This window comes from Pseudophryne corroboree, chromosome 12 (assembly GCF_028390025.1).
Source record: "Pseudophryne corroboree isolate aPseCor3 chromosome 12, aPseCor3.hap2, whole genome shotgun sequence".
NCBI lineage: Eukaryota > Metazoa > Chordata > Amphibia > Anura > Myobatrachidae > Pseudophryne > Pseudophryne corroboree.
The window spans coordinates 163,898,957-163,926,816 of record NC_086455.1 but is presented as its reverse complement, the minus strand read 5'-3'; the positions used below and the strand labels follow the sequence as shown (position 1 = coordinate 163,926,816).

The 27,860-nt window shown below is 51.7% G+C and overlaps 1 protein-coding gene across 1 annotated transcript in view; it reads right to left on the bottom strand.

The window, feature by feature from the left end:
- The window catches only part of NID2 (nidogen 2), a 122,199-nt gene that overhangs the window by 54,344 nt on the left and 39,995 nt on the right, over positions 1–27,860 (bottom strand). Inside the window, exons 5-11 of the mRNA XM_063948403.1 lie at positions 26,840–26,989; positions 25,887–26,132; positions 25,265–25,465; positions 24,534–24,761; positions 20,221–20,367; positions 18,779–18,907; positions 17,102–17,242 (exon numbers count right to left, since the gene is read on the bottom strand). Of these exons, the coding sequence (XP_063804473.1) occupies positions 17,102–17,242; positions 18,779–18,907; positions 20,221–20,367; positions 24,534–24,761; positions 25,265–25,465; positions 25,887–26,132; positions 26,840–26,989 (1,242 nt within the window). The remainder of the gene's footprint in view (positions 1–17,101; positions 17,243–18,778; positions 18,908–20,220; positions 20,368–24,533; positions 24,762–25,264; positions 25,466–25,886; positions 26,133–26,839; positions 26,990–27,860) is intronic.

Here is a 27,860-nt window from a genome sequence, read left to right as displayed (position 1 = left end):
AGAGGCCGCTATCACTGTGCAGGATACAGAGCTCAGTGGCTGAGACTGGGGTGAGGGTGCACCAGTCACACATATCAGGGGCTCTGCATACACCTGGCTGTATGGGAGGGTGGCTAGGAAGAGGCCGCTATCACTGTGCAGGATACAGAGCTCAGTGGCTGAGACTGGGGTGAGGGTGCACCAGTCACCCATATCAGGGGCTCTGCATACACCTGGCTGTATGGGAGGGTGGCTAGGAAGAGGCCGCTATCACTGTGCAGGATACAGAGCTCAGTGGCTGAGACTGGGGTGAGGGTGCACCAGTTACCATATCAGGGCTCTGCATACACCTGGCTGTATGGGAGGGTGGCTAGGAAGAGGCCGCTACCACTGTGCAGGATACAGAGCTCAGTGGCTGAGACTGGGGTGAGGGTGCACCAGTCACCATATCAGGGGCTCTGCATACACCTGGCCTGTATGGGAGGGTGGCTAGGAAGAGGCCGCTATCACTGAGCAGGATACAGAGCTCAGTGGCTGAGACTGGGGTGAGGGTGCACCAGTCACCCATATCAGGTGCTCTGCATACACCTGGCTGTATGGGAGGGTGGCTAGGAAGAGGCCGCTATCACTGTGCAGGAGATACAGAGCTCAGTGGCTGAGACTCGGGTGAGGGTGCACCAGTCACCATATCAGGGGCTCTGCATACACCTGGCTGTATGGGAGGGTGGCTAGGAAGAGGCCGCTATCACTGTGCAGGAGATACAGAGCTCAGTGGTGAGACTGGGGTGAGGGTGCACCAGTCACCCATATCAGGGGCTCTGCATACACCTGGCTGTATGGGAGGGTGGCTAGGAAGAGGCCGCTATCACTGTGCAGGAGATACAGAGCTCAGTGGCTGAGACTGGGGTGAGGGTGCACCAGTCACCATATCAGGGGTTCTGCATACACCTGGCTGTATGGGAGGGTGGCTAGGAAGAGGCCGCTATCACTGTGCAGGAGATACAGAGCTCAGTGGCTGAGACTGGGGTGAGGGTGCACCAGTCACCCATATCAGGGGCTCTGTATACACCTGGCTGTATGGGAGGGTGGCTAGGAAGAGGCCGCTATCACTGTGCAGGATACAGAGCTCAGTGGCTGAGACTGGGGTGAGGGTGCACCAGTCACCATATCAGGTCCTCTGCATACACCTGGCTGTATGGGAGGGTGGCTAGGAAGAGGCCGCTATCACTGTGCAGGAGATACAGAGCTCAGTGGCTGAGACTGGGGTGAGGGTGCACCAGTCACCATATCAGGGGCTCTGCATACACCTGGCTGTATGGGAGGGTGGCTAGGAAGAGGCCGCTATCACTGTGCAGGATACAGAGCTCAGTGGCTGAGACTGGGGTGAGGGTGCACCAGTCACCATATCAGGGGCTCTGTATACACCTGGCTGTATGGGAGGGTGGCTAGGAAGAGGCCGCTATCACTGTGCAGGAGCTACAGAGCTCAGTGGCTGAGACTGGGGTGAGGGTGCACCAGTCACCATATCAGGGGTTCTGCATACACCTGGCTGTATGGGAGGGTGGCTAGGAAGAGGCCGCTATCACTGTGCAGGATACAGAGCTCAGTGGCTGAGACTGGGGTGAGGGTGCACCAGTCACCATATCAGGGGTTCTGCATACACCTGGCTGTATGGGAGGGTGGCTAGGAAGAGGCTGCTATCACTGTGCAGGAGATACAGAGCTCAGTGGCTGAGACTGGGGTGAGGGTGCACCAGTCACCATATCAGGGGCTCTGCATACACCTGGCTGTATGGGAGGGTGGCTAGGAAGAGGCCGCTATCACTGTGCAGGATACAGAGCTCAGTGGCTGAGACTGGGGTGAGGGTGCACCAGTCACCATATCAGGGGCTCTGTATACACCTGGCTGTATGGGAGGGTGGCTAGGAAGAGGCCGCTATCACTGTGCAGGAGCTACAGAGCTCAGTGGCTGAGACTGGGGTGAGGGTGCACCAGTCACCATATCAGGGGTTCTGCATACACCTGGCTGTATGGGAGGGTGGCTAGGAAGAGGCCGCTATCACTGTGCAGGATACAGAGCTCAGTGGCTGAGACTGGGGTGAGGGTGCACCAGTCACCATATCAGGGGCTCTGCATACACCTGGCTGTATGGGAGGGTGGCTAGGAAGAGGCCGCTATCACTGTGCAGGAGATACAGAGCTCAGTGGCTGAGACTGGGGTGAGGGTGCACCAGTCACCCATATCAGGGGCTCTGCATACACCTGGCTGTATGGGAGGGTGGCTAGAAAGAGGCCGCTATCACTGTGCAGGATACAGAGCTCAGTGGCTGAGACTGGGGTGAGGGTGCACCAGTCACCCATATCAGGGGCTCTGTATACACCTGGCTGTATGGGAGGGTGGCTAGGAAGAGGCCGCTATCACTGTGCAGGATACAGAGCTCAGTGGTGAGACTGGGGTGAGGGTGCACCAGTCACCATATCAGGGGCTCTGTATACACCTGGCTGTATGGGAGGGTGACTAGGAAGAGGCCGCTATCACTGTGCAGGAGATACAGAGCTCAGTGGCTGAGACTGGGGTGAGGGTGCACCAGTCACCCATATCAGGGGCTCTGCATACACCTGGCTGTATGGGAGGGTGGCTAGGAAGAGGCCGCTATCACTGTGCAGGAGATACAGAGCTCAGTGGCTGAGACTGGGGTGAGGGTGCACCAGTCACCATATCAGGGCTCTGCATACACCTGGCTGTATGGGAGGGTAGCTAGGAAGAGGCCGCTATCACTGTGCAGGAGATACAGAGCTCAGTGGCTGAGACTGGGGTGAGGGTGCACCAGTCACCATATCAGGGGCTCTGGCTGTATGGGAGGGTGGCTAGGAAGAGGCCGCTATCACTGTGCAGGATACAGAGCTCAGTGGCTGAGACTGGGGTGAGGGTGCACCAGTCACCATATCAGGGGCTCTGCATACACCTGGCTGTATGGGAGGGTGGCTAGGAAGAGGCCGCTATCACTGTGCAGGATACAGAGCTCAGTGGCTGAGACTGGGGTGAGGGTGCACCAGTCACCATATCAGGGGCTCTGCATACACCTGGCTGTATGGGAGGGTGGCTAGGAAGAGGCCGCTATCACTGTGCAGGATACAGAGCTCAGTGGCTGAGACTGGGGTGAGGGTGCACCAGTCACCATATCAGGGGCTCTGCATACACCTGGCTGTATGGGAGGGTGGCTAGGAAGAGGCCGCTATCACTGTACAGGATACAGAGCTCAGTGGCTGAGACTGGGGTGAGGGTGCACCAGTCACCATATCAGGGCTCTGCATACACCTGGCTATATGGGAGGGTGGCTAGGAAGAGGACGCTATCACTGTGCAGGATACAGAGCTCAGTGGCTGAGACTGGGGTGAGGGTGCACCAGTCACCCATATCAGGGCTCTGCATACACCTGGCTGTATGGGAGGGTGGCTAGGAAGAGGCCGCTATCACTGTGCAGGAGATACAGAGCTCAGTGGCTGAGACTGGGGTGAGGGTGCACCAGTCACCCATATCAGGGCTCTGCATACACCTGGCTGTATGGGAGGGTGGCTAGGAAGAGGCCGCTATCACTGTGCAGGAGATACAGGGCTCAGTGGCTGAGACTGGGGTGAGGGTGCACCAGTCACCCATATCAGGGGTTCTGCATACACCTGGCTGTATGGGAGGGTGGCTAGGAAGAGGCCGCTATCACTGTGCAGGAGCTACAGAGCTCAGTGGCTGAGACTGGGGTGAGGGTGCACCAGTCACCATATCAGGGGTTCTGCATACACCTGGCTGTATGGGAGAGTGGCTAGGAAGAGGCCGCTATCACTGTGCAGGAGATACAGAGCTCAGTGGCTGAGACTGGGGTGAGGGTGCACCAGTCACCCATATCAGGGGCTCTGCATACACCTGGCTGTATGGGAGGGTGGCTAGGAAGAGGCCGCTATCACTGTGCAGGAGATACAGAGCTCAGTGGCCGAGACTGGGGTGAGGGTGCACCAGTCACCCATATCAGGTGCTCTGCATACACCTGGCTGTATGGGAGGGTGGCTAGGAAGAGGCCGCTATCACTGTGCAGGATACAGAGCTCAGTAGTGAGACTGGGGTGAGGGTGCACCAGTCACCATATCAGGGGCTCTGGCTGTATGGGAGGGTGGCTAGGAAGAGGCCGCTATCACTGTGCAGGATACAGAGCTCAGTGGCTGAGACTGGGGTGAGGGTGCACCAGTCACCCATATCAGGGGCTCTGCATACACCTGGCTGTATGGGAGGGTGGCTAGGAAGAGGCCGCTATCACTGTGCAGGATACAGAGCTCAGTGGTGAGACTGGGGTGATGGTGCACCAGTCACCCATATCAGGGGCTCTGCATACACCTGGCTGTATGGGAGGGTGGCTAGGAAGAGGCCGCTATCACTGTGCAGGATACAGAGCTCAGTGGTGAGACTGGGGTGAGGGTGCACCAGTCACCCATATCAGGGGCTCTGCATACACCTGGCTGTATGGGAGGGTGGCTAGGAAGAGGCCGCTATCACTGTGCAGGATACAGAGCTCAGTGGCTGAGACTGGGGTGAGGGTGCACCAGTCACCATATCAGGGCTCTGCATACACCTGGCTGTATGGGAGGGTGGCTAGGAAGAGGCCGCTATCACTGTGCAGGATACAGAGCTCAGTGGCTGAGACTGGGGTGAGGGTGCACCAGTCACCATATCAGGGGCTCTGCATACACCTGGCTGTATGGGAGGGTGGCTAGGAAGAGGCCGCTATCACTGTGCAGGATACAGAGCTCAGTGGCTGAGACTGGGGTGAGGGTGCACCAGTCACCATATCAGGGGCTCTGCATACACCTGGCTGTATGGGAGGGTGGCTAGGAAGAGGCCGCTATCACTGTACAGGATACAGAGCTCAGTGGCTGAGACTGGGGTGAGGGTGCACCAGTCACCATATCAGGGCTCTGCATACACCTGGCTATATGGGAGGGTGGCTAGGAAGAGGACGCTATCACTGTGCAGGATACAGAGCTCAGTGGCTGAGACTGGGGTGAGGGTGCACCAGTCACCCATATCAGGGCTCTGCATACACCTGGCTGTATGGGAGGGTGGCTAGGAAGAGGCCGCTATCACTGTGCAGGAGATACAGAGCTCAGTGGCTGAGACTGGGGTGAGGGTGCACCAGTCACCCATATCAGGGCTCTGCATACACCTGGCTGTATGGGAGGGTGGCTAGGAAGAGGCCGCTATCACTGTGCAGGAGATACAGGGCTCAGTGGCTGAGACTGGGGTGAGGGTGCACCAGTCACCCATATCAGGGGTTCTGCATACACCTGGCTGTATGGGAGGGTGGCTAGGAAGAGGCCGCTATCACTGTGCAGGATACAGAGCTCAGTGGCTGAGACTGGGGTGAGGGTGCACCAGTCACCATATCAGGGGCTCTGCATACACCTGGCTGTATGGGAGGGTGGCTAGGAAGAGGCCGCTATCACTGTGCAGGATACAGGGCTCAGTGGCTGAGACTGGGGTGAGGGTGCACCAGTCACCATATCAGGGTTCTGCATACACCTGGCTGTATGGGAGGGTGGCTAGGAAGAGGCCGCTATCACTGTGCAGGATACAGAGCTCAGTGGCTGAGACTGGGGTGAGGGTGCACCAGTCACCATATCAGGGCTCTGCATACACCTGGCTGTATGGGAGGGTGGCTAGGAAGAGGCCGCTATCACTGTGCAGGAGACACAGAGCTCAGTGGCTGAGACTGGGGTGAGGGTGCACCAGTCACCATATCAGGGGCTCTGTATACACCTGGCTGTATGGGAGGGTGGCTAGGAAGAGGCCGCTATCACTGTGCAGGAGACACAGAGCTCAGTGGCTGAGACTGGGGTGAGGGTGCACCAGTCACCATATCAGGGGCTCTGTATACACCTGGCTGTATGGGAGGGTGGCTAGGAAGAGGCCGCTATCACTGTGCAGGAGATACAGAGCTCAGTGGCTGAGACTGGGGTGAGGGTGCACCAGTCACCATATCAGGGGCTCTGCATACACCTGGCTGTATGGGAGGGTGGCTAGGAAGAGGCCGCTATCACTGTGCAGGATACAGAGCTCAGTGGCTGAGACTGGGGTGAGGGTGCACCAGTCACACATATCAGGGGCTCTGCATACACCTGGCTGTATGGGAGGGTGGCTAGGAAGAGGCCGCTATCACTGTGCAGGAGATACAGAGCTCAGTGGGTGAGACTGGGGTGAGGGTGCACCAGTCACCATATCAGGGGCTCTGCATACACCTGGCTGTATGGGAGGGTGGCTAGGAAGAGGCCGCTATCACTGTGCAGGAGATACAGAGCTCAGTGGCTGAGACTGGGGTGAGGGTGCACCAGTCACCATATCAGGGGCTCTGCATACACCTGGCTGTATGGGAGGGTGGCTAGGAAGAGGGCGCTATCACTGTGCAGGATACAGAGCTCAGTGGGTGAGACTGGGGTGAGGGTGCACCAGTCACCATATCAGGGGCTCTGCATACACCTGGCTGTATGGGAGGGTGGCTAGGAAGAGGCCGCTATCACTGTGCAGGATACAGAGCTCAGTGGCTGAGACTGGGGTGAGGGTGCACCAGTCACCCATATCAGGGGCTCTGCATACACCTGGCTGTATGGGAGAGTGGCTAGGAAGAGGCCGCTATCACTGTGCAGGAGATACAGAGCTCAGTGGCTGAGACTGGGGTGAGGGTGCACCAGTCACCATATCAGGGGCTCTGCATACACCTGGCTGTATGGGAGGGTGGCTAGGAAGAGGCCGCTATCACTGTGCAGGATACAGAGCTCAGTGGCTGAGACTGGGGTGAGGGTGCACCAGTCACCATATCAGGGGCTCTGCATACACCTGGCTGTATGGGAGGGTGGCTAGGAAGAGGCCGCTATCACTGTACAGGATACAGAGCTCAGTGGCTGAGACTGGGGTGAGGGTGCACCAGTCACCATATCAGGGCTCTGCATACACCTGGCTATATGGGAGGGTGGCTAGGAAGAGGACGCTATCACTGTGCAGGATACAGAGCTCAGTGGCTGAGACTGGGGTGAGGGTGCACCAGTCACCCATATCAGGGCTCTGCATACACCTGGCTGTATGGGAGGGTGGCTAGGAAGAGGCCGCTATCACTGTGCAGGAGATACAGAGCTCAGTGGCTGAGACTGGGGTGAGGGTGCACCAGTCACCCATATCAGGGCTCTGCATACACCTGGCTGTATGGGAGGGTGGCTAGGAAGAGGCCGCTATCACTGTGCAGGAGATACAGGGCTCAGTGGCTGAGACTGGGGTGAGGGTGCACCAGTCACCCATATCAGGGGTTCTGCATACACCTGGCTGTATGGGAGGGTGGCTAGGAAGAGGCCGCTATCACTGTGCAGGAGCTACAGAGCTCAGTGGCTGAGACTGGGGTGAGGGTGCACCAGTCACCCATATCAGGTGCTCTGCATACACCTGGCTGTATGGGAGGGTGGCTAGGAAGAGGCCGCTATCACTGTGCAGGATACAGAGCTCAGTAGTGAGACTGGGGTGAGGGTGCACCAGTCACCATATCAGGGGCTCTGGCTGTATGGGAGGGTGGCTAGGAAGAGGCCGCTATCACTGTGCAGGATACAGAGCTCAGTGGCTGAGACTGGGGTGAGGGTGCACCAGTCACCCATATCAGGGGCTCTGCATACACCTGGCTGTATGGGAGGGTGGCTAGGAAGAGGCCGCTATCACTGTGCAGGATACAGAGCTCAGTGGTGAGACTGGGGTGATGGTGCACCAGTCACCCATATCAGGGGCTCTGCATACACCTGGCTGTATGGGAGGGTGGCTAGGAAGAGGCCGCTATCACTGTGCAGGATACAGAGCTCAGTGGTGAGACTGGGGTGAGGGTGCACCAGTCACCCATATCAGGGGCTCTGCATACACCTGGCTGTATGGGAGGGTGGCTAGGAAGAGGCCGCTATCACTGTGCAGGATACAGAGCTCAGTGGCTGAGACTGGGGTGAGGGTGCACCAGTCACCATATCAGGGCTCTGCATACACCTGGCTGTATGGGAGGGTGGCTAGGAAGAGGCCGCTATCACTGTGCAGGATACAGAGCTCAGTGGCTGAGACTGGGGTGAGGGTGCACCAGTCACCATATCAGGGGCTCTGCATACACCTGGCTGTATGGGAGGGTGGCTAGGAAGAGGCCGCTATCACTGTGCAGGATACAGAGCTCAGTGGCTGAGACTGGGGTGAGGGTGCACCAGTCACCATATCAGGGGCTCTGCATACACCTGGCTGTATGGGAGGGTGGCTAGGAAGAGGCCGCTATCACTGTACAGGATACAGAGCTCAGTGGCTGAGACTGGGGTGAGGGTGCACCAGTCACCATATCAGGGCTCTGCATACACCTGGCTATATGGGAGGGTGGCTAGGAAGAGGACGCTATCACTGTGCAGGATACAGAGCTCAGTGGCTGAGACTGGGGTGAGGGTGCACCAGTCACCCATATCAGGGCTCTGCATACACCTGGCTGTATGGGAGGGTGGCTAGGAAGAGGCCGCTATCACTGTGCAGGAGATACAGAGCTCAGTGGCTGAGACTGGGGTGAGGGTGCACCAGTCACCCATATCAGGGCTCTGCATACACCTGGCTGTATGGGAGGGTGGCTAGGAAGAGGCCGCTATCACTGTGCAGGAGATACAGGGCTCAGTGGCTGAGACTGGGGTGAGGGTGCACCAGTCACCCATATCAGGGGTTCTGCATACACCTGGCTGTATGGGAGGGTGGCTAGGAAGAGGCCGCTATCACTGTGCAGGATACAGAGCTCAGTGGCTGAGACTGGGGTGAGGGTGCACCAGTCACCATATCAGGGGCTCTGCATACACCTGGCTGTATGGGAGGGTGGCTAGGAAGAGGCCGCTATCACTGTGCAGGATACAGGGCTCAGTGGCTGAGACTGGGGTGAGGGTGCACCAGTCACCATATCAGGGTTCTGCATACACCTGGCTGTATGGGAGGGTGGCTAGGAAGAGGCCGCTATCACTGTGCAGGATACAGAGCTCAGTGGCTGAGACTGGGGTGAGGGTGCACCAGTCACCATATCAGGGCTCTGCATACACCTGGCTGTATGGGAGGGTGGCTAGGAAGAGGCCGCTATCACTGTGCAGGAGACACAGAGCTCAGTGGCTGAGACTGGGGTGAGGGTGCACCAGTCACCATATCAGGGGCTCTGCATACACCTGGCTGTATGGGAGGGTGGCTAGGAAGAGGCCGCTATCACTGTGCAGGATACAGAGCTCAGTGGCTGAGACTGGGGTGAGGGTGCACCAGTCACACATATCAGGGGCTCTGCATACACCTGGCTGTATGGGAGGGTGGCTAGGAAGAGGCCGCTATCACTGTGCAGGAGATACAGAGCTCAGTGGGTGAGACTGGGGTGAGGGTGCACCAGTCACCATATCAGGGGCTCTGCATACACCTGGCTGTATGGGAGGGTGGCTAGGAAGAGGCCGCTATCACTGTGCAGGAGATACAGAGCTCAGTGGCTGAGACTGGGGTGAGGGTGCACCAGTCACCATATCAGGGGCTCTGCATACACCTGGCTGTATGGGAGGGTGGCTAGGAAGAGGGCGCTATCACTGTGCAGGATACAGAGCTCAGTGGGTGAGACTGGGGTGAGGGTGCACCAGTCACCATATCAGGGGCTCTGCATACACCTGGCTGTATGGGAGGGTGGCTAGGAAGAGGCCGCTATCACTGTGCAGGATACAGAGCTCAGTGGCTGAGACTGGGGTGAGGGTGCACCAGTCACCCATATCAGGGGCTCTGCATACACCTGGCTGTATGGGAGAGTGGCTAGGAAGAGGCCGCTATCACTGTGCAGGAGATACAGAGCTCAGTGGCTGAGACTGGGGTGAGGGTGCACCAGTCACCATATCAGGGGCTCTGCATACACCTGGCTGTATGGGAGGGTGGCTAGGAAGAGGCCGCTATCACTGTGCAGGAGATACAGAGCTCAGTGGCTGAGACTGGGGTGAGGGTGCACCAGTCACCCATATCAGGGGCGCTGGCTGTATGGGAGGGTGCGCGCAATGTGCACACGCGTTGGACAACAACAAAGGGTATCGCCGGCCAGTGACGGGATGTTGCGAAAAATCCATTTGCACGGGCTTTCGCAAGATGACTGACAGAAAGAGGAAATTTGGGGGTGGCAACTGATTGTTTTCTGGGAGTGTCAGGAAAAACGCAGGCGTGTCCAAGCGTTTTCAGGAAAGGTGTCTGACGTTCGCGCCGGCCCCGATCAGCCCGTCCTCATCACACTGTAGGAGTAAGTGCTGGGCTGCGCAAAAACTACACAAAATGGATTTTTGCAGCTTGGCGTACACATGCGATCGCACACTTGCACGGCAAATTTACACTCCCCTGAAGGAGGAGACTATCTGATCGCAGGACTGCAAAATTAGCAGCCCAGCGATCAGATCCGAATTACCCCTACTGCCCATTCCTCAGCAAGCAGTGTTCCATAGTGAGGTATGAGCGTGGCCGCATCATGTGGTGGGGACTGCGCATCCTGTAGAATTGAAGGACTGATGGATGACGTAAAATACAGGGCGATACTGCAGGACAACCTGCGTCAGTCTGCTAGAGAACTAAAGATTGGGAGAAGTTCCCCTTTCTGCAGGACAATGGTCTCAAGCACAAGGCCAAACCATCGCCGGCAGGGTTCTACAACATGAAGGTGAATGTTCTGCAATGGCCAAGTGGAAGTTCAGGGGGGAAAATTACTAAGAATCTTTTTTGATTTAACAAATTGCACTTAATTTCCGGCACAAAAAGCGCATATTTACTAACAAGAATTCTCTCTCGCATCTTTGTCTTCCGTTGGTGTATTTAGTCGCATTGTGGCGCATGCTGTTTGTGTCAATTTTGGTGCTTTCGTATGGGAAGTCGCTTCTTATAATTTGCAGTAGAACGCCTCAGAAGACGTATGCCAGCACAACGACAAAAGTCCCCAAATACATTCCAGCCTGCTGGTTCCTCGGTTCCATTTCTTGCTCCCGGCTCTGTCAGTCAGCTGGTGCAGCCACATGAAATCACTGCCTGGCTCCAATCTACTCCATAACCTGCCCCCTGCCACGGCTGATCGCAAAACGTGAGGCTGCGGGTCACCTGGTGGCTTTTATTAGCATTCCGATTGGTTAGGCATTAACTCGTTTTAGCTTTTGATGGAACTTGGGAAACAATCAGTGCATTGATTTAGTGCATGGAGATGGAACTTTGTCACGTTTTTGGTGTGAAGTGGAGCGATTTGACAAATGATTCTTTTGTAAATTTGCGATTTCCAATGATTCCAATGTTATTTGGATGATGTGTGCACTGACGGCGGATTGCCGCGATTTGGAGTACAAAGTTGCATTTGTCAAAAATTAACTTTTAGTAAATTTCCCCCCTGATCTCAATCCAGCTGAGAATCTGTGGTGCTATTTGTAGCGTACAATCGTCATCTTTACAACCTTTAGCAAATCTCCAAGGAAGAATGCCCATACAGAGCGCAAACCTGGTAGAACCTTACCCCAGCATACGTAAAGCTGCAGTAATAAGTGGTTCAACCAAGTACTAGTCCGCAGGGGTTGGATACTTACGCAAATCCGTATTTTTCAGTATTTAAAATAAAAATCAATCAAATATTGAATTATGAGTTTGAAAATGTACTTGTAAAAGCCTAACAGTCTGATATAATAGCACCAGTTGTAATAAAGACAAATCTGTTGGGAAGCAGTTACCGTGCCGATGAACGGGATCCCGGCGGAGGACACAAACCCACCATCGATAAACTGACACAGGGTGGAATGCCAGCATCGAAACACGGACAACCAGCATCACGATCATTCGGACAACTGGGTGCACTGCCATCCTGCCTCGGGGTAAGGGAGGGTCAGGTTTAGGCAGCGGGGAAGGGTTAGGCACCAAGCAGGGGGGGGGGGGGGGGGGTTAGGGTTATGCACCAGGGAAGGGAGGCTTAAGGCCTGTACACACTGGTCGATATATCGGCCGTTCTCCTGAACGTCCGATATATCGCGGGACCGTCGGCCAGTGTGTACGGCCGATACGTCTGTGAACTCCGTCGTTCACAGACGTATCGCGTCGGCCCTGCAGCACAGCCGACGGCCAATATATCTACCGATATATTGGCGCATCGCTGTGTATTTACGGGGCGGTCGGCCGACCGCCCGTACACATGCGGCAGCCGGCGGTGATTGACCGCTGAACTGGGCGGGCGTGTGTACACGCCCGCCCAGTTCATGACGTCGGTCACCGATGCTGAACACACTGCCCGATCCGTCCATATATATATCTGCAGATCAATTGATCTGCAGATATATCTGTTAGTGTGTACCCACCTTTAGGCACCAAGTGGGGAGGGGAAGGTTTAGGCAGCGGGGAAGGGTTAGGCACCAAGCAGGGGGGGTTAGGGTTATGCACCAGGGAAGGGAAGGGAGGGTTAGGCACCAAGTGGGGAGGGTTAAGTTTAGGCTCCGGCGAAGGGAGGGTTAGGGTTAGGCACCAAGCGGGGAGCGTTAGGTTTAGGCTCCGGGGAAGGGAGGGTTAGGCACCATGCGGGGTTAGGTTTAGGCAGCGCGGAGGGGAGTGTTAGGGTTAGGCACCAAGCGGGGAGCGTTAGGTTTAGGCAGCGGGGAAGGGAGGGTTAGGGTTAGGCACCATGCGGGGAGGGTTAGGTTTAGGCTCCGGGGAAGGGAGGGTTAGGCACCATGCGGGGAGGGTTAGGGTTAGGCACCAAGCGGGGAGCGTTAGGTTTAGGCAGCGGGGAAGGGAGGGTTAGGGTTAGGCACCATGCGGGGAGGGTTAGGTTTAGGCTCCGGGGAGGGTTAGGTTTAGGCTCCGGGGAGGGTTAGGTTTAGGCAGCGGGGAAGGGAGGGTTAGGTTTAGGCAGCGGGGAGGGGAGGTTTAGGCTCAGGGGAAGGGAGGGTTAGGCACCATGAGGGGAGGGTTAGGTTTAGGCAGCGGGGAGGGGAGGGTTAGGCTTAGGCACCATGCGGGGAGGGTTAGGAAGCGGGAAAGGGAGGGTTAGGCACCATGCGGGGAGGATTAGGTTTAGGCAGCGGGGAAGGGAGGGTTAGGCACCAAGCGGGGAGGATTAGGTTTAGGCAGCGGAGAAGGGAGGGTTAGGCACCAAGCGGGGAGGATTAGGTTTAGGCAGCGGGGAAGGGAGGGTTAGGCTTAGGCACCATGCGGGGAGGGTTAGGAAGCGGGGAAGGGAGGTTTAGGCACCAAGCGGGGAGGGTTAGGTTTCGGCAGCGGGGAAGGGAGGGTTAGGTACCCACAAGGGAGGGTTAGGGTAGGGAAAAGATGAGGGTTAGGGGGCTTAATGGGGGGGGGGGGGGGGGAGCTGTCGGGATTCTGATGGACGGCATGCTGCTGTCATACTGAACCCAAATCTGATGACATTTTAGGGGTTGAATACTTTTGCAAGTCGCTGTGTGAATAATCTCCTGTAAACCGTATATGACCGCTCCAATTCACATCTTACAATTGGAGAGTTCTGACGTCACCACAGGCTCTGCTAGCAGCAAAATGTACCCCATAATGAGAAATCCCCTAGGCTGCAATGTCCTGGTCATGCTGGAAAATGGCTGCCTGTGCTGTACAAGCAACAGATTCTGGTCTATTCTCCTGTTCCGAGCACGCATGTAATCAAGCACAAAGATGGTAGACTTCACCGGAAAGAACTAAAAAACACAAAGACTTAGCTTTGTTCCCCGTCCCCTCAGGTTCGTCATGGCGGGCTACAGGTTGTGTCACACATTCCTCTGCACCGTCTGCTGATCACAATCAGTAGACATCTTATTTTCAAGCCTCCGGAGCAGCTAATTTACAGTTGAAAGAAACCTTAGATTAAGGACACCCTTATTACCAGAGAGGAAGTGAGAGACAAAGCACGCAGTGTTACGGGGGCTGTTTGAACTCTACACCTTGATGCGTTCTGGGATAACGGGTCTATAAGACGTTCGCACTGGAATTCCTTTGAACAATTCGCCTTTTTCTACCATTCTAAATAAATACAGACCATTTATACCCACTACGGACATCACAGACGGGATTTCGGTCTGTGATATCTTTGATAAATAATTCAGATGTGATAGGATATTGTTTAAGCTGTTTTGCTGTAGTTTTTGCGGTTTGTATTTCTTAGTAAAATGGCGCACACAGCGGCGCGACTTATGAGGTTGACTAATTCTGTAAACACAAAATTCCACTGCATACACTCTATGACAGCAGATAAAGCGGAGAGAGATGAAGTACCAGCCAATCAGCTCCTGTCGTGTTACATGCGGTGTTTGAAAAATGACAGTGGGGAGCTGATTGGTTGATACTTTGTCTTTCTCCAGGCTTTCACACATCTCCTCCAAATCCAGCACTGGAATCCACTAGAGCGATTTGGGCTCGCTCGTTATCACTGTGGCAGGGGGAACGAGAGGGGAGTGTCTGTATTACGGTACAGTACGAGTTGTGCTCGCTCAGGCACTTATTTCAATCAGCAGCTGTATGAAGTTGTAATTTATCTATAAAACGCAGGCCAGGGCTGGCCACAGCTGCACAATAAAGTACATGGACAGGACGTCACGTTCAAGGCTGCTCACATTGGACAAATGAACGGTGGGATTAGTTATTAATGAGAAACAGAGAAAGCTAATAATTACCTACACGAGAATCAAGAACCGCACATTTCTCTTTGTTTTCTTATTCTGTTTTGTCCATCTTTATATACAATTATATTGATATTTATTGACCATCTATCACATTCCCGGTCCCCACAGCCTCTCACTCTCCCCACGGCCCCTCACCCTCCCGGTCCCCACGGCCCCTCACCCTCCCGGTCCCTCTTGTTTTTAGGCTTCACAGTAACCCCTCCTCCGTGGGCCAGTGTTGTCCTGGTAATGTAATATACAACGTACAGGAAAAGCACACACAGACTTGGCGCGAAGAGCAATGATCATATAACACTAGCAATTCACATGCCAAAACTTTAAAGTAGTTTATTAGTAGAAAAACAGCAGACAATACATGCCGGCGTGACATACAACACGTATGTGTGGGTTTGAACTGTCTAGACAATGTTATTAGCACTTGTGTATAATCGGGGGGAGTGAGCCGTGCCTTGTATACTGGAAGTTGTAACTTGGCTTTGACTGCTGTCCTTCATAAAATATTATATATAACCTGCGGAGTGTGAGGTGTAAGAAGCGCGGATTTACTCCTACCTAGAAACCTGAGGCTGGCGGGTAACACTGGTGGAGGAGCATTCTCTCCCAGGCGTGTCCCTCAGCAGTCAGGGATGTACACAGTCACCTCAGTAGATAACGGAGCAGTCTACTGGAAGTCTTCTATCATAGCAAACCGAGAGCTCCCCCTATTCAGACTGGTAGTTAGCGCTGGCCATACACCAGAGCGTCAGGAGGCCCAGACGTCATAAATGGAGAATAGCCAGAACTATCCACCGGTAGTAGTGGAGTTCTGCACTGGGTACAGCGGAGGCTTTATTCTTGGGGGAGGGGGGGGCTAGGATATTACGCTCCCTGTGGAGGAGAGCAAAATGCAAGGAACGCTTGGCAGCCAACACCATGCAGAGATGGCATGACATGGTCACTACCCACCCATGAACTCCTGTGGTGCTTTCTCCCACTTTAAATACTTGGGTGAGAGGAATCATTGACCTGGACTATATTTTAGACATGCGAACCCCCCTCTCCCACTGCTTGGTTAGAGGCCATTAAATCTTTAGTCTCATTGAGGGTGGTCATTCCAGTGCCAGATCAAAAACGATTGGAATATTATTCAAATCTTGTAATAGTCCAGAAACCAGACAGAACTTCCCTCCCAATATACACCTCTGAAAGGCCCGCACACCCATGTGTGTCACAACAGGTTCACAAGTCCCTGAAATTGAGGACCTAAAGCAAGGAGAGGAACAAGCTCATGGTGTCAGTGGACAACTGGAATACATACTTCTAGATGGTGTCAGGGATCTAAAAATGTACATGGACAGGGCACCAACTTTCCAAAAGACATATAACCTAATGGGTCCTCCGTGATGTACAAAGTAGAGGTTGGCCTGTGACAAGAGCGATCGCAAGATATTAGCACTGTGACCGTGGAGCACGTAAAGGTCTTCCCGCAAATTTCAAAGCACATTCCACCCTGATGAGCGGCATGGCGTCTTGGCGGACCAGTCGTGCCGGGTGACCACCTGGTCTTCTGCCTAAGTTTTTGAAGGTCAACGTTTTTGCATCCAAAAGATATTAGAATTTGTGAAAAGCAACTTGAGAGAATTCCCTCCCATAAAGACTTTGGTAACTTATGTTAATTTTTTACTTATGTTAAATCATTGGGGACACAGGACGTCCATCCAGTTAATGCTCTGCTTTGACGCAAGTTCTCTGGTACTGGAGGACAATGTCCCCTCGGCTTGTTCTCATTCTCTCCTGTACTAGTGCCGGATAGAAAAGTGACTGATCGATTCCATGTTGGAAGATTTAAGGGCCCCATACACTTATGCGACATGTCCGACCGTCACGTCGCAGGCGATCACCCCGGCAGCCTGACCCAAGATACATTGTATGCTGTCCTTTTGCATACGATATATCTTGGGAGATCCCAGCCACACCTGCGAGGCCAGACATGATCGCTAGTGCAGCACGTTCAACCTGGAGGATCCGATCCGATACTCACGGGAACGCGCATCGGATTGGATCGGATACACCTCCAAAATGCCAGATTTCACCCAATATATTGGGCCGAACGCCCGAAATCGGATGAATTCGGGCATCAGCGTTCTAGTGTGTGGGGCCCTTTAGAGGAGGAGATCTTGGACCTCAGGAAGAGTCTGCCCACACTCCTACAAGCCACCTCTGTACCCCATGGCCACACAAAACAGCCTTTGAGCAATTAGCTACAACTGTAGGGATGTCTCCTGTTGTCCTTAGCATGAAGGGTCAAAACAGGACAACCAGGAGAAAAACACTAAATTCAGATGTTAAAGCGTGCGTGTGTGTGTCACAGTATCAGAAGCGTTTCTGCCAGAGATGAGTAAATTAGCGTCATCTTACCGATACAAGACTGCCCGCTCCTCACGTAACCAGGGAAACATTCACACGTAAAGACTCCGTCACCGCGCGGAACACACTGAGACGTAGCACTGTTACAGGTGTGGGTGCCGTCCTCGCAAGGGTTCCCGTACGAACCCGCCACTAAGAATGAAACGGAAAACCGTCAGGATGGACAAAGTGGAGCCTGAGCGGGTTAATAACACAGTGGTAGATGCAGTTCCCCAGAGGAACATTGTTTTTGTCTTTTTCCAATAATCCCTTTACCGCCTCTCATAGACCTTCATTATATTCCTGTACAGGTAAAACTATAAAAAGCAGATTCAGATCAACTAAAACCAAGTAGAAATTGTTATTACGTTTGCAGTTCCATTTGTTTCTCATAGAATGAGCAGCAGTGATTAGATGGTAACAGTGCGGGCGAGGCACAGCGAGGCACAGGCTGGATTTGTACAGCCTCAGACATGATCACAATGGCAGCTGACATAACATTACAGGAAAGGATTACAGAGCGGCAGTGGGAAAGATCCTTCATCCAGCTCACTGTAGTGAGAGTGAGGAGAACAGGAAAGCCGGATGAATAGCAGATAGCACAGACATGGGAGAGGGGGGTCACAGTAATTACCCACTGCAAGGGAGACCTCTATAATAGGGGGATTCATGTCCACTAATCACAGGATGAAAGGTATGTAACAGGGAGAGAGAGGGGGAAAGAGTGAGAAGGAAGAAAGAGACAGAGGGGGAAAGAGTGAGAAGGAAGAAAGAAAGAGACAGAGGGGGAAAGAGTGAGAAGAAAGAGAGGAAAAAAGGACAGTGAGGCACAGAGAGGGGAAAAAGGACAGTGAGGCACAGAGAGGGGAAAAAGGACAGTGAGGCACAGAGAGGGGAAAAAGGACAGTGAGGCACAGAGAGGGGAAAAAGGACAGTGAGGCACAGAGAGGGGAAAAAGGACAGTGAGGCACAGAGAGGGGGAAAGGAGTGGGAAAATGACAGTGAGGCACAGAGAGGGGGAAAGGAGTGGGAAAATGACAGTGAGGCACAGAGAGGGGGAAAGGAGTGGGAAAATGACAGTGAGGCACAGAGAGGGGAAAAAGGACAGTGAGGCACAGAGAGGGGAAAAAGGACAGTGAGGCACAGAGAGGGGAAAAAGGACAGTGAGGCACAGAGAGGGGAAAAAGGACAGTGAGGCACAGAGAGGGGAAAAAGGACAGTGAGGCACAGAGAGGGGGAAAGGAGTGGGAAAATGACAGTGAGGCACAGAGAGGGGGAAAGGAGTGGGAAAATGACAGTGAGGCACAGAGAGGGGGAAAGGAGTGGGAAAATGACAGTGAGGCACAGAGAGGGGGAAAGGAGTGGGAAAATGACAGTGAGGCACAGAGAGGGGGAAAGGAGTGGGAAAATGACAGTGAGGCACAGAGAGGGAGAAAATGACAGTGAGGCACAGAGAGGGGGAAAATGACAGTGAGGCACAGAGGGGGAAAATGACAGTGAGGCACAGAGGGGGAAAATGACAGTGAGGCACAGAGAGGGCAAAAGAGCGAATCAGCGCGTGGGGGGCAAAAGAGAGTGAGCCAGCGCGTGGGGGAAATGAGAGCGAGCCAGCGCGTGGGGGGAGAGAGAGGGTGGGTGCACAGGGGAGAGAGAGAGAGATAGTGACACAGACATGAACACGCTACTTACATATGCAGGACTGCCCGTCAGCGGAGAACGTGTGGCCCGGCAGACACTCACACCTGTAGCTCCCAGGTAAGTTCAGACACTGAGTGTTTTGCCCACAGTTGGCAAGTCTCACGTCACATTCATCAACATCTTGTAGTGGTAGAAAGCGATAGAGCCACAGTCAGTTCATGCTACAAACTTTCTACCAAACCATTTCTCTCTTATCCTATCAAATCATCCCGGTACAATGTGTCACACGGAGACGTTTCTGTGTTCCATCTGTTTTGAGGTCATGTTTATGGGCTGTTTCCAGACTTTGGCCAAATTCATTCACAAAAAATAAAAAAATGACTTGCGGTATTTGTACAACAAAAATTTATTCAGAATTAACTGCGCACATTCACCGATCGTACTGGCAAACACTGTAAAGACCAGAGCGGTTTTTGTTTTGCATCATTTTCCAAAGGAAACAAGTCATAAGTGACGCTAAATTTCTTTTTTAATGGAACGTGTGGTCAACTTAGATTTTTGTATTCTTTCCCCCAGTTTACAATCCAATTAAGGGCGCAGTGGGCGAATAACCGCAGCAGTACTCGCCCTGCTTGTGGCCCAATCTCGCGGCAGAATTGCTGAATTTTTGTTCGTATGCCTGCGGGACTGTGAACTAAAATCTGCTAATCTGGCGGTACTGCATATGCAGCCATGCAGCAACACGCCATTTTTTTTTAATGAAACAGCATAAAAAGATATGGTTTACGGTGCAGCTACTACTACACCAATCAGCTTGCTACTTGTCTCAAAATATCTCCTGCTCTCGACCTTTCCAAATATGGTACTCATCCACGCTCATCACCTGCTTCCATTCCCAGCCACAGAATGCCCTTCCTACCGTAACACGCCTTTCCTCTAGTCTGAAAATAATTAAGTGATCCCTGAAAACTCACCACTTCAAATTCCTAAACCACAAACTAAGTTTACATACGTTTAAATCTACCTAACACCCCCTCTATACAGCTCACACAAAACTTACATGTGTTCTCTGTCTATACATAACAACCCCCTGGCCACAGATGAAGATTGCTGTGTGGCTGGACCATAAAGCCCACCGAGCACTCTCTAGCCCTGCAATCTGGCTGGTCCAATATGCAATATGTGGCACTAAACCTCAAGTATTAGACTGCTACTGTCCACCAGGTTGTTAGCTTGTAAGCAGGGCCCTCTTACCTCTCTGTTATATTACGGTGCTTGTGCCCAACTGTACACCACTGTGGATTAGGTCGCCACTGTATAACCAAACGCTAATAAATGAATGACCCAACAATTTAACAGACAATTCGTTAACAGCCCAGCTGAGATCACAACATAGCACAGTGTTTTGTCTCTGGGACTACAGACACAAGATCCCAGTTCTCAATATCACGCAATGGTGAATATAAAGTCTGATGCTGGCAGATCCCCCTTACCTGTGCAATCTGTGCCATCTCCTTGGTACCCCGACGCGCACACACATGTGTAATTCAGCCCTGCCCCGGGTTGGCACTGGGCACGTGTGTCGCACATGTGCGTTCCATCGAAGCAGGGGTTAACTTGTATTTGCTCTTGGGAAGAATCTATCATCAAATACAAATAACAATTTTCATTAATAGCCTAATTCTTTTTGTTACTGCAATCTAAACTAGCACATTTACATAATATCATCGCAACCGGTTATGCATGGAAGATTTTTTACATTTTATATTCGACGGGCTGAACTGCTAAAAATATTTCTTTACAAATCCACCCTTTAGATCCTACAAATCTGTCCGCGGGTCCACCTCCGCTATTGTATCAAGCCTCGCTGGTTTGGTGTTTTGTGCACAGAATGTTTGGTGGGGAGGGGTATTGACCGGATGTCCCTCTATGGTTAATGGCTGTTCTTACGAGCAGGGGCGGGCTGTCTAAAACTTTTTCCGCTGTTGCAATAACCCGGGTTAGTGACGGGTTACTCCAGGTCGTGGCTCAGTGGAAAAGGGTCCCCCAAAAAATAACCCGGAATCCAACCCTGGTAGTGACCAGGGTTGGACATTGGAAGGACCTGGGTAATGAGGCAGTGCAAATGGGTGACCCAGAGCATCCAAACCGGATCCTGTCCTGCATAGAGTGTGCCGGTTCACCGCCGTTCTGAGATGATATCTCCAAGCACTGGCAGAGCAGAACACACGTGTGCAGTGTAAACTGCACCATCCCAGGAATTACCAGGGCGCCAGTGCGGTATGAGCGGGGTCTGGTCCGGGTTCGAAAAGTGTTCCAAAATCCGGTAGGACATGGGATTTCAGTGGAAAAGGGGCATTATGGCATTCAAACCATTGGTCACCTGCTGCATGAAGATGTTTTACAGTCCTCTGAACACCTACGCACAGAGATCGGCCTTCCTCATACAGCCGTTTTAGATACCTCCATCACGCTGTGCCTGCCCCGTTTGGCAGTGACCCCATTTCTGTATCCGCTTCCCTCCTTAAGATCACACTTCCTAAATTACCCAATAGGAAAACTATTTCCTATCGCTATAGTGACCTCACTTCCTGTTATTTGCCGCATACCCTTCTGCCCACTGAGACTAGATGGGAGTCAGACCTGGGAACTCTGCAAGGTCCTATCGTACCCCTGATTGAGTCCACTCTGATGCTACCGCTTCCACTCCCTGCCCGGTCATGCCTCTGTATATGATGTTTGGCATTTGCTGTGAGATTGTCCTGAAGTTCACCATTGCAGAATGAGGGTTTGGTTAGATATACGTTCTACTCTCACAGCACTGCCACCCTCGGCGGCTACCCGGTGTTTATTTGGCCTGGATATTGTTTGTGGGATAGATGGTCTCAGTTTCCCCGTGTCTGCGAAAGGTCTGCCCAAGAGTCCTCTCTATAAGGGGCCATTATCTGCCCCATTCCTTGTTCCCAGTATCTTTTCTTCATTCTGTCTGTCTGTATTCTTGTCTCCGCTTGTCATTTTATTTTGTCTTATGCTGTTTTGTTATACATTGGCTGTGCACGTTTAATCTTAATCCTTTGACAGACTCTTTATCATTGTCCTTGGTTGTACTCCCTTACTGCTGTTTTACACGGTTTTCTGCATTTTCTTTTGCGTAAAATGTAATAAAAAATTACTTTATTAAAATAAATAAAAAGCCGCCGTTTAGTCGGTAAACCCCTTAGTGATGACTTGGTGGCAGCTAATGAAGACATGTATTTCTGTGTTGTTTTTTTTAAGTTTAGGACCCAGTGTAAAGGCCTAGGAGCAAAAGAGATGTTCTTTTCATTGAAGAGAATTAAATTCCAAATGGATGAGCCGCCGAGGATCACCGCGATATCTGTAATGTACGCTAGTGCCGGCATAGCGCATTTTCCTGCACATCTATAGAGGGTGCAAGACAATGCGGACGGAGGCGATTTGCCATTTAACAACACAGTGTGTCCATAATGCTGAATTGCTTTCATCCAGTGAATCGGAAATGTAACATTTGGGATAGTCACAGAAATATGACAGCAGCTAGCAAGCAACAATGATTTTCTGTCCTGTAATAAAGCAATAAGGCTATATTCTTCTCAGTACTGTAGGAAATGCTTTTTTGGCTCCACTACTGTTGGCCTTCTAAATGAACACAACATAAGATGCCCCCTAACCCCCCTGTAAATCTTCTCATATAGTGCACTCTGATGCCACTCACTCCTGAGCTTTAAAGAAATACAGATCACAGTTCCTAAACTGCAAATTCAACCAGCCCGGCTCCGTCGCTGAGACATTTTCGCCTCCAGCCCCCAAATAATGGGACTATTTGATTTTTACAAGCATGTAATTTGCCCAGACACTTCCTACAGGCTTTGTCCCCTGACGTTCTCAAAGGGATCTTTATCTGCTCCTCTTTGTGTTTGGTTAATGAATGGTCTCACCCCCCTTCAAGAGACTTTATGGAGCACATAAGGTTGCTCGACTTCCTGACCCAGAAGCTGCGGCCAAATTACTCATGCAGTTAAAGGATAAAAAAGGGTCTTTGTTACTCGAGAGAGCAGCTACGGGGACCCTTCTCCGCCAACTCCCAGCACACGAACGCGCATAATAAAACTTGCTGAGAGACATCTTGTTGTAAAGGAAAGCACCCATATACAATGCAACATGACACTGCAAGCTGGGATAATGCAAGCACTCCTTTCTGCTGGTGTACCGTCTGTGCTGAGCCATCGACAGATGACTGTAGGCATATGAACTACTGTAAAAGCAATGCTTGTGTGACACCAGCTGTAGCTTTCCAGGCAGTTCTGGGACTTGTAGTTCCACAACACACTCTGCCAGAGCATTCAGTCAAACATCCGCTTGCGGTGCAAGAGCTGCCAGTCGGAGGTGGCTGCACACAAAGAGCCGCTGAGCAGGCGACTGTAACATCTAGAGCCTTTTGAATTTCGCTGAATGAGACGACAGAAGCTATGGACACAGATTAGCGCAGGGCTGTCTGGGTACATTGTCCACGGTTATAGGCCCGATGTTTGAAGTGGGGCATCTGACATCAGCTGACCCCATACATTTGTTCACCAGGAGGCATCTCAATGATGGCTGACAAAGAAATGGTTTGGACATGCCAGGGTGGATGTCACGGTGATGAAATGACGAGTGTCACACTGCACAATCATGACTATTTGGAGGGCATGCTGGTTCTTGTAGTGCCATTTGGAGGATCTAAACGGTGACTCCAGGTGAGTTGGCTCTGAATTTAGATATATTTGTGTATGTGCTATTATAATGATCAATAAGCAATTTTATGACCCAGAGTGGGTGCTGTTATCATATAGTGTAAGGGACCACCGGTATCAGAGAAGCCTTGTTGCGGCCTGGTGGCTTAAACCTATCTTTGCAAATATAAGCAACTAAGATCTAATTTTTGGTGCGCTGGGGCAAAACTCTTTTCTTGTCTAGAATAATATAATTGTTCCCATGTATTCAGGGTATGTACACCCTCTGTACATGAAGCAGCAGACGACACTCTACAAACTTTCATAACATATATACAGGTTTTAAGTAAAGTGCAAATCAGGCATTATATTATTATCTGCACTTTACCAAATATATGTTATGAAAGTCTGTAGAGTGCCGTCTGCTTCTTTATGTAAAGGGGATGTGCATACCCGGAATACGCGGGAACAACTGAACGCTATAGTCTTTAGAGGAGGTCACCCCGGCATTTACTGTATCTAACCTGAGTGCCATATGCCCTGTTGTGTTAAATAGAGATATACTGCTCAATTCGGGCGTAGTGGGAGCCGGTATGTGCGCCCGCTGCAAAGGAGACAAGAGAGACCTAGCAGAGGAGGATCGTCCGCCATGAAAGGGGTAAGTAAGGAAGCTAGGCAGGGCAGTAGCGGGCGGACAGAAATGAGGGGGCGTACCCGACGGGGCTGAGCAGGTGGCGGGTGGGATGGAGCCTAGTGGGGGGCAGAGACTGGGGAGCACCCATCATGTTCACGTGGTAGAGGCAGCCATCTGTGGGCTGAGCTGTTATTTGTGGCCCTGCAGACCGTAGAACCATTAAGAACCACCGACATCACGGAGGCGGATACATTAACATATTAGCCTGGGTCACAAAATGGCTGCCCCCAACACGTTCATGTAAAATGGGACAGATGGGGAAAAAGTTATCAAAGTAAATTCATTTACCAAGTAATATAAAAGTAACTTGCACCTCAAGAACGCGGCAAATGCGCTGCTTAGTGATGAGGGAGATTCTGTAGACGGGAGCCATGTAACCTACCATGAAGGGACCCAATATGGCTGGTGATGGCGAATCGGAGGACCTTCTCATCCTTATTGTACAGAGCAAACACCCGATCCACGGACAGCTTCTGCGCGTTGGGCGGGAACCTCTGACCGTGGCTGCAGTCCTGGAATGTGATATTCTGCTTCAGCCGGTACGAGAACCTCTGGACCACGTTATCCTCTGAGGTGACTGTGTATTCCCTGTTCGTCGTGGACGTCACAACTGAACAGAAGAGAAGACCGGATGGTTTCAAGGCGACAGATACAGAAAGAAAACAAAACATATTAAGCAATTATCAAAGTACAGATTTACATGTATTTACTGCTGTTTACTGAGAAACCTATGCAAAAAAGTATAGTACAAAATTATCCCCGTGATGTCATTATCCGAACAACGGGGGAGATGTATTAGGCCTGGAGAAGTGATAAAGAAATGATAAGTGGAAGGTGATGATGCACCAAACAATCAGCTCCTGTTACAGCCTGGGTTTGAAAAATGTCAGTTAGCACCTGATTGGCTGGTGCGTTATCCTGGCTTAATACATCTGCCCCAAATGTGCGTAGAGGCAAATGTGGGCGACCAATCAGCACGTTTCCATTTTTTGCCACCTCTCGCCCACCCGTCACCTCAGAGATACATTGCCCGTAGGGCGTGCATAGGATAAAGGTCACAATATTAATCTGCAATACAGCAGCGAAACTCCCCCCAGATCTGTAATGTTTTACCTGATCCAGAATACTGGTAGATTTCATAGTACGGAGAGATCTGGATGGTTGAGGTCTCCGGGATGTATGGAATTTTCCCTTTAATGGTCGTCCGTAAATGGATATAATTATCTGAATCAAACCCATCTGCCGTCTGTGTAATGTGAATTGCTTCATCGCCCGGGGAAAATATGGCTTCAATGTTGTGGATAAACTTTGCACCTAGAGGATGGAGAGGGGAAAATAGTTAATTAGCAAGTAGATCAACCCAATTCAATGCAACTTACAATGCAGCAATCAAATATTAGCATATAAAATAAATGTATCATATACTCCATATTAGCTTGTATAAATACATGTATTTTATTTATTGTTTGAGCCTATAACAGCAAACCTTTCCAGGCAACACAGGATCCTATTGCAGGCTAAAGGTCATAGAACCGTTCCATTTTGCTGCCCGTTTTGGCTCCACATTCTGTGAGACATCGTTCATCCTCACTATTTACATTTAAAGGTATGTCATGCCGAATATTCGCTCCAAACCATCAAACGGTTAAAATGAACCTACAGAACCCACAGGTTGTAACCTATATCGGTTACAACAAGCGTTGCGTTCTACAATTTCATAATCTATTACACTAACCGGTAACGCTGAAACCATTCTGATGTCCTGGTTTCTCCAGAGCGAACAGCCAACCAAACAGTCCTCCAATGGCAGTCAGCGGCGTCAGCGACCAGGACGCGGGCTCCGGAACCTGGCTGATGGCAGTGTAAGCTCTCCCGTCATTCACCACAATGTAGGCATGCAAGTCGATGCCATCGAAGCGGACGGGGGTTTGCCCCACCAGCAGACTCCCGCTCACTTTGCCATTGACGCGGTGTGGGGCTCCTGAGAACAGAGCAATAGCATTAACCACTGTAAGTGCACAAACACGGACGCACAAGCGAGAGAGGACAGCGATTCAGTCTTCGCACAAGCAGGGATGGAAGCCTGAAAAGAGTCCTCATTTTGCATTCTGCAATTCAAAATATACAAGCTAGACTACAGGTGGGGCAGAAGCCTCTGTTATACACCGCTAGATCGGGACAAAATAAACCCTGCCCCCTATTCCACCAAACTCCATCCCCAGTCAACTTCAACCTATGGTATAAGTCAGGCATGTCCCAAACTGTGGCCCTCCAGCCGTTGAGAAACTACACATCCCAGCATGCCCTGACACAACTTTAGCATTCTCTGACAAAAAACGGTGTCAGAGCATGCTGGGATATGTAGTTTCACAACAGCTGGAGGTCCGCAGTTTGGACATGCCTGGTATAAGTCTTTTCCATATGTACTACCACTCCCACTACCTCAGTGACGGCAATCTAGAACACTGAATTTGAACTAGAAGCGAGTCTGATAATGGAACACAGGTTGGGTTATATCAAGGTGCGTGGTAAATGTCAGAAAGGCCAGCATGGGCCTGACGAGAGCGTCCCCAAGAACAGAAACTTCATAAGCCCAGGTACGGACTATATATATTAGACTACGACCCTGTCCTTACTGATACAGGCAGGGTAATCAGTGGGGGAGGGTGCACCTAAATAGTGACTTACCTTTTGGCAGACAGTGTATGCCATTCCCATAGAAATTATCCTGGCAGTGACAGCAGAATCCGGTAGAATAGTCCGTGCAAAAAGCATTCTGGGAACAGTGACCTGGTTTCCTCTCACAAGTCTCTCTATTCACAGGGTTAAAGGTGAGCACTAGAGGGGGACACCAGAAACAAAATGAGCGTTGGCAAGGGTTTACGTGAGGTAAATACATATGCGTTTCACCAAAAATACAAAGGTCTCTGGCGTTCTAGTATAAAGAGGTTTCCTCCTCACAGTGGAAGCCGCCATTTTGAGGAACTTGTATCAATGATGCATGGTTCTTCAAAGCACTGATCTCGGTGATGTCACTAGCGCCTAAAGAATTGGCGAGCTGATGTTATAAAATGGCTGCTTGCCCCAATAACCATCATCAGTTACTATTTGTAAAGTGCTACAAAACTCTGCAGCAAATGATCACATGACACAGGTGGCCTTCACGTCCTCCCCAAAAATTTACTCCATGGCACTGAAATGTATTATTTTGTTTTTCTTGCAACATGACCCTACCTCCAAAAGCTTAGTGGTAGGTGGCTCTTGAAATATAAACAGAGCAAACCATGCGCCTAATTCAGACCTGATCGTAAAATTAGCACATCTACGATCATCTTCCCTGACATGCGGGGGGACGCCCAGCACAGGGCTAGTCCGCCCCTCATGTCTGGCTCTTCCTCCCCCGCACAGGTATAAAAGCATCGCACAGCGGTGATGCTTTTGTACTTGAAGAGTAGCTCCCTACCAGCGCAGCTCGTGCGCGCTGGCAGGGAGCTACTCGTCGCTGTCCGGGTGGCCGCGGCTGCGTGTGACGCCTTGCAGCCTCCACAGCCTGCCCCCCGCATGGTCCGGGCACGCCTGCGTTGCCTGGACCACGCCCCTAAAATGGCGGCCAAACACCGCTAGGCAGAGGCGATTGTAGGGCTGAGATTGCCTTCGGCTGTCTGGGATGTCTGGCATGCGCGGGCGCAGTTCAGAACTGATCGACTGC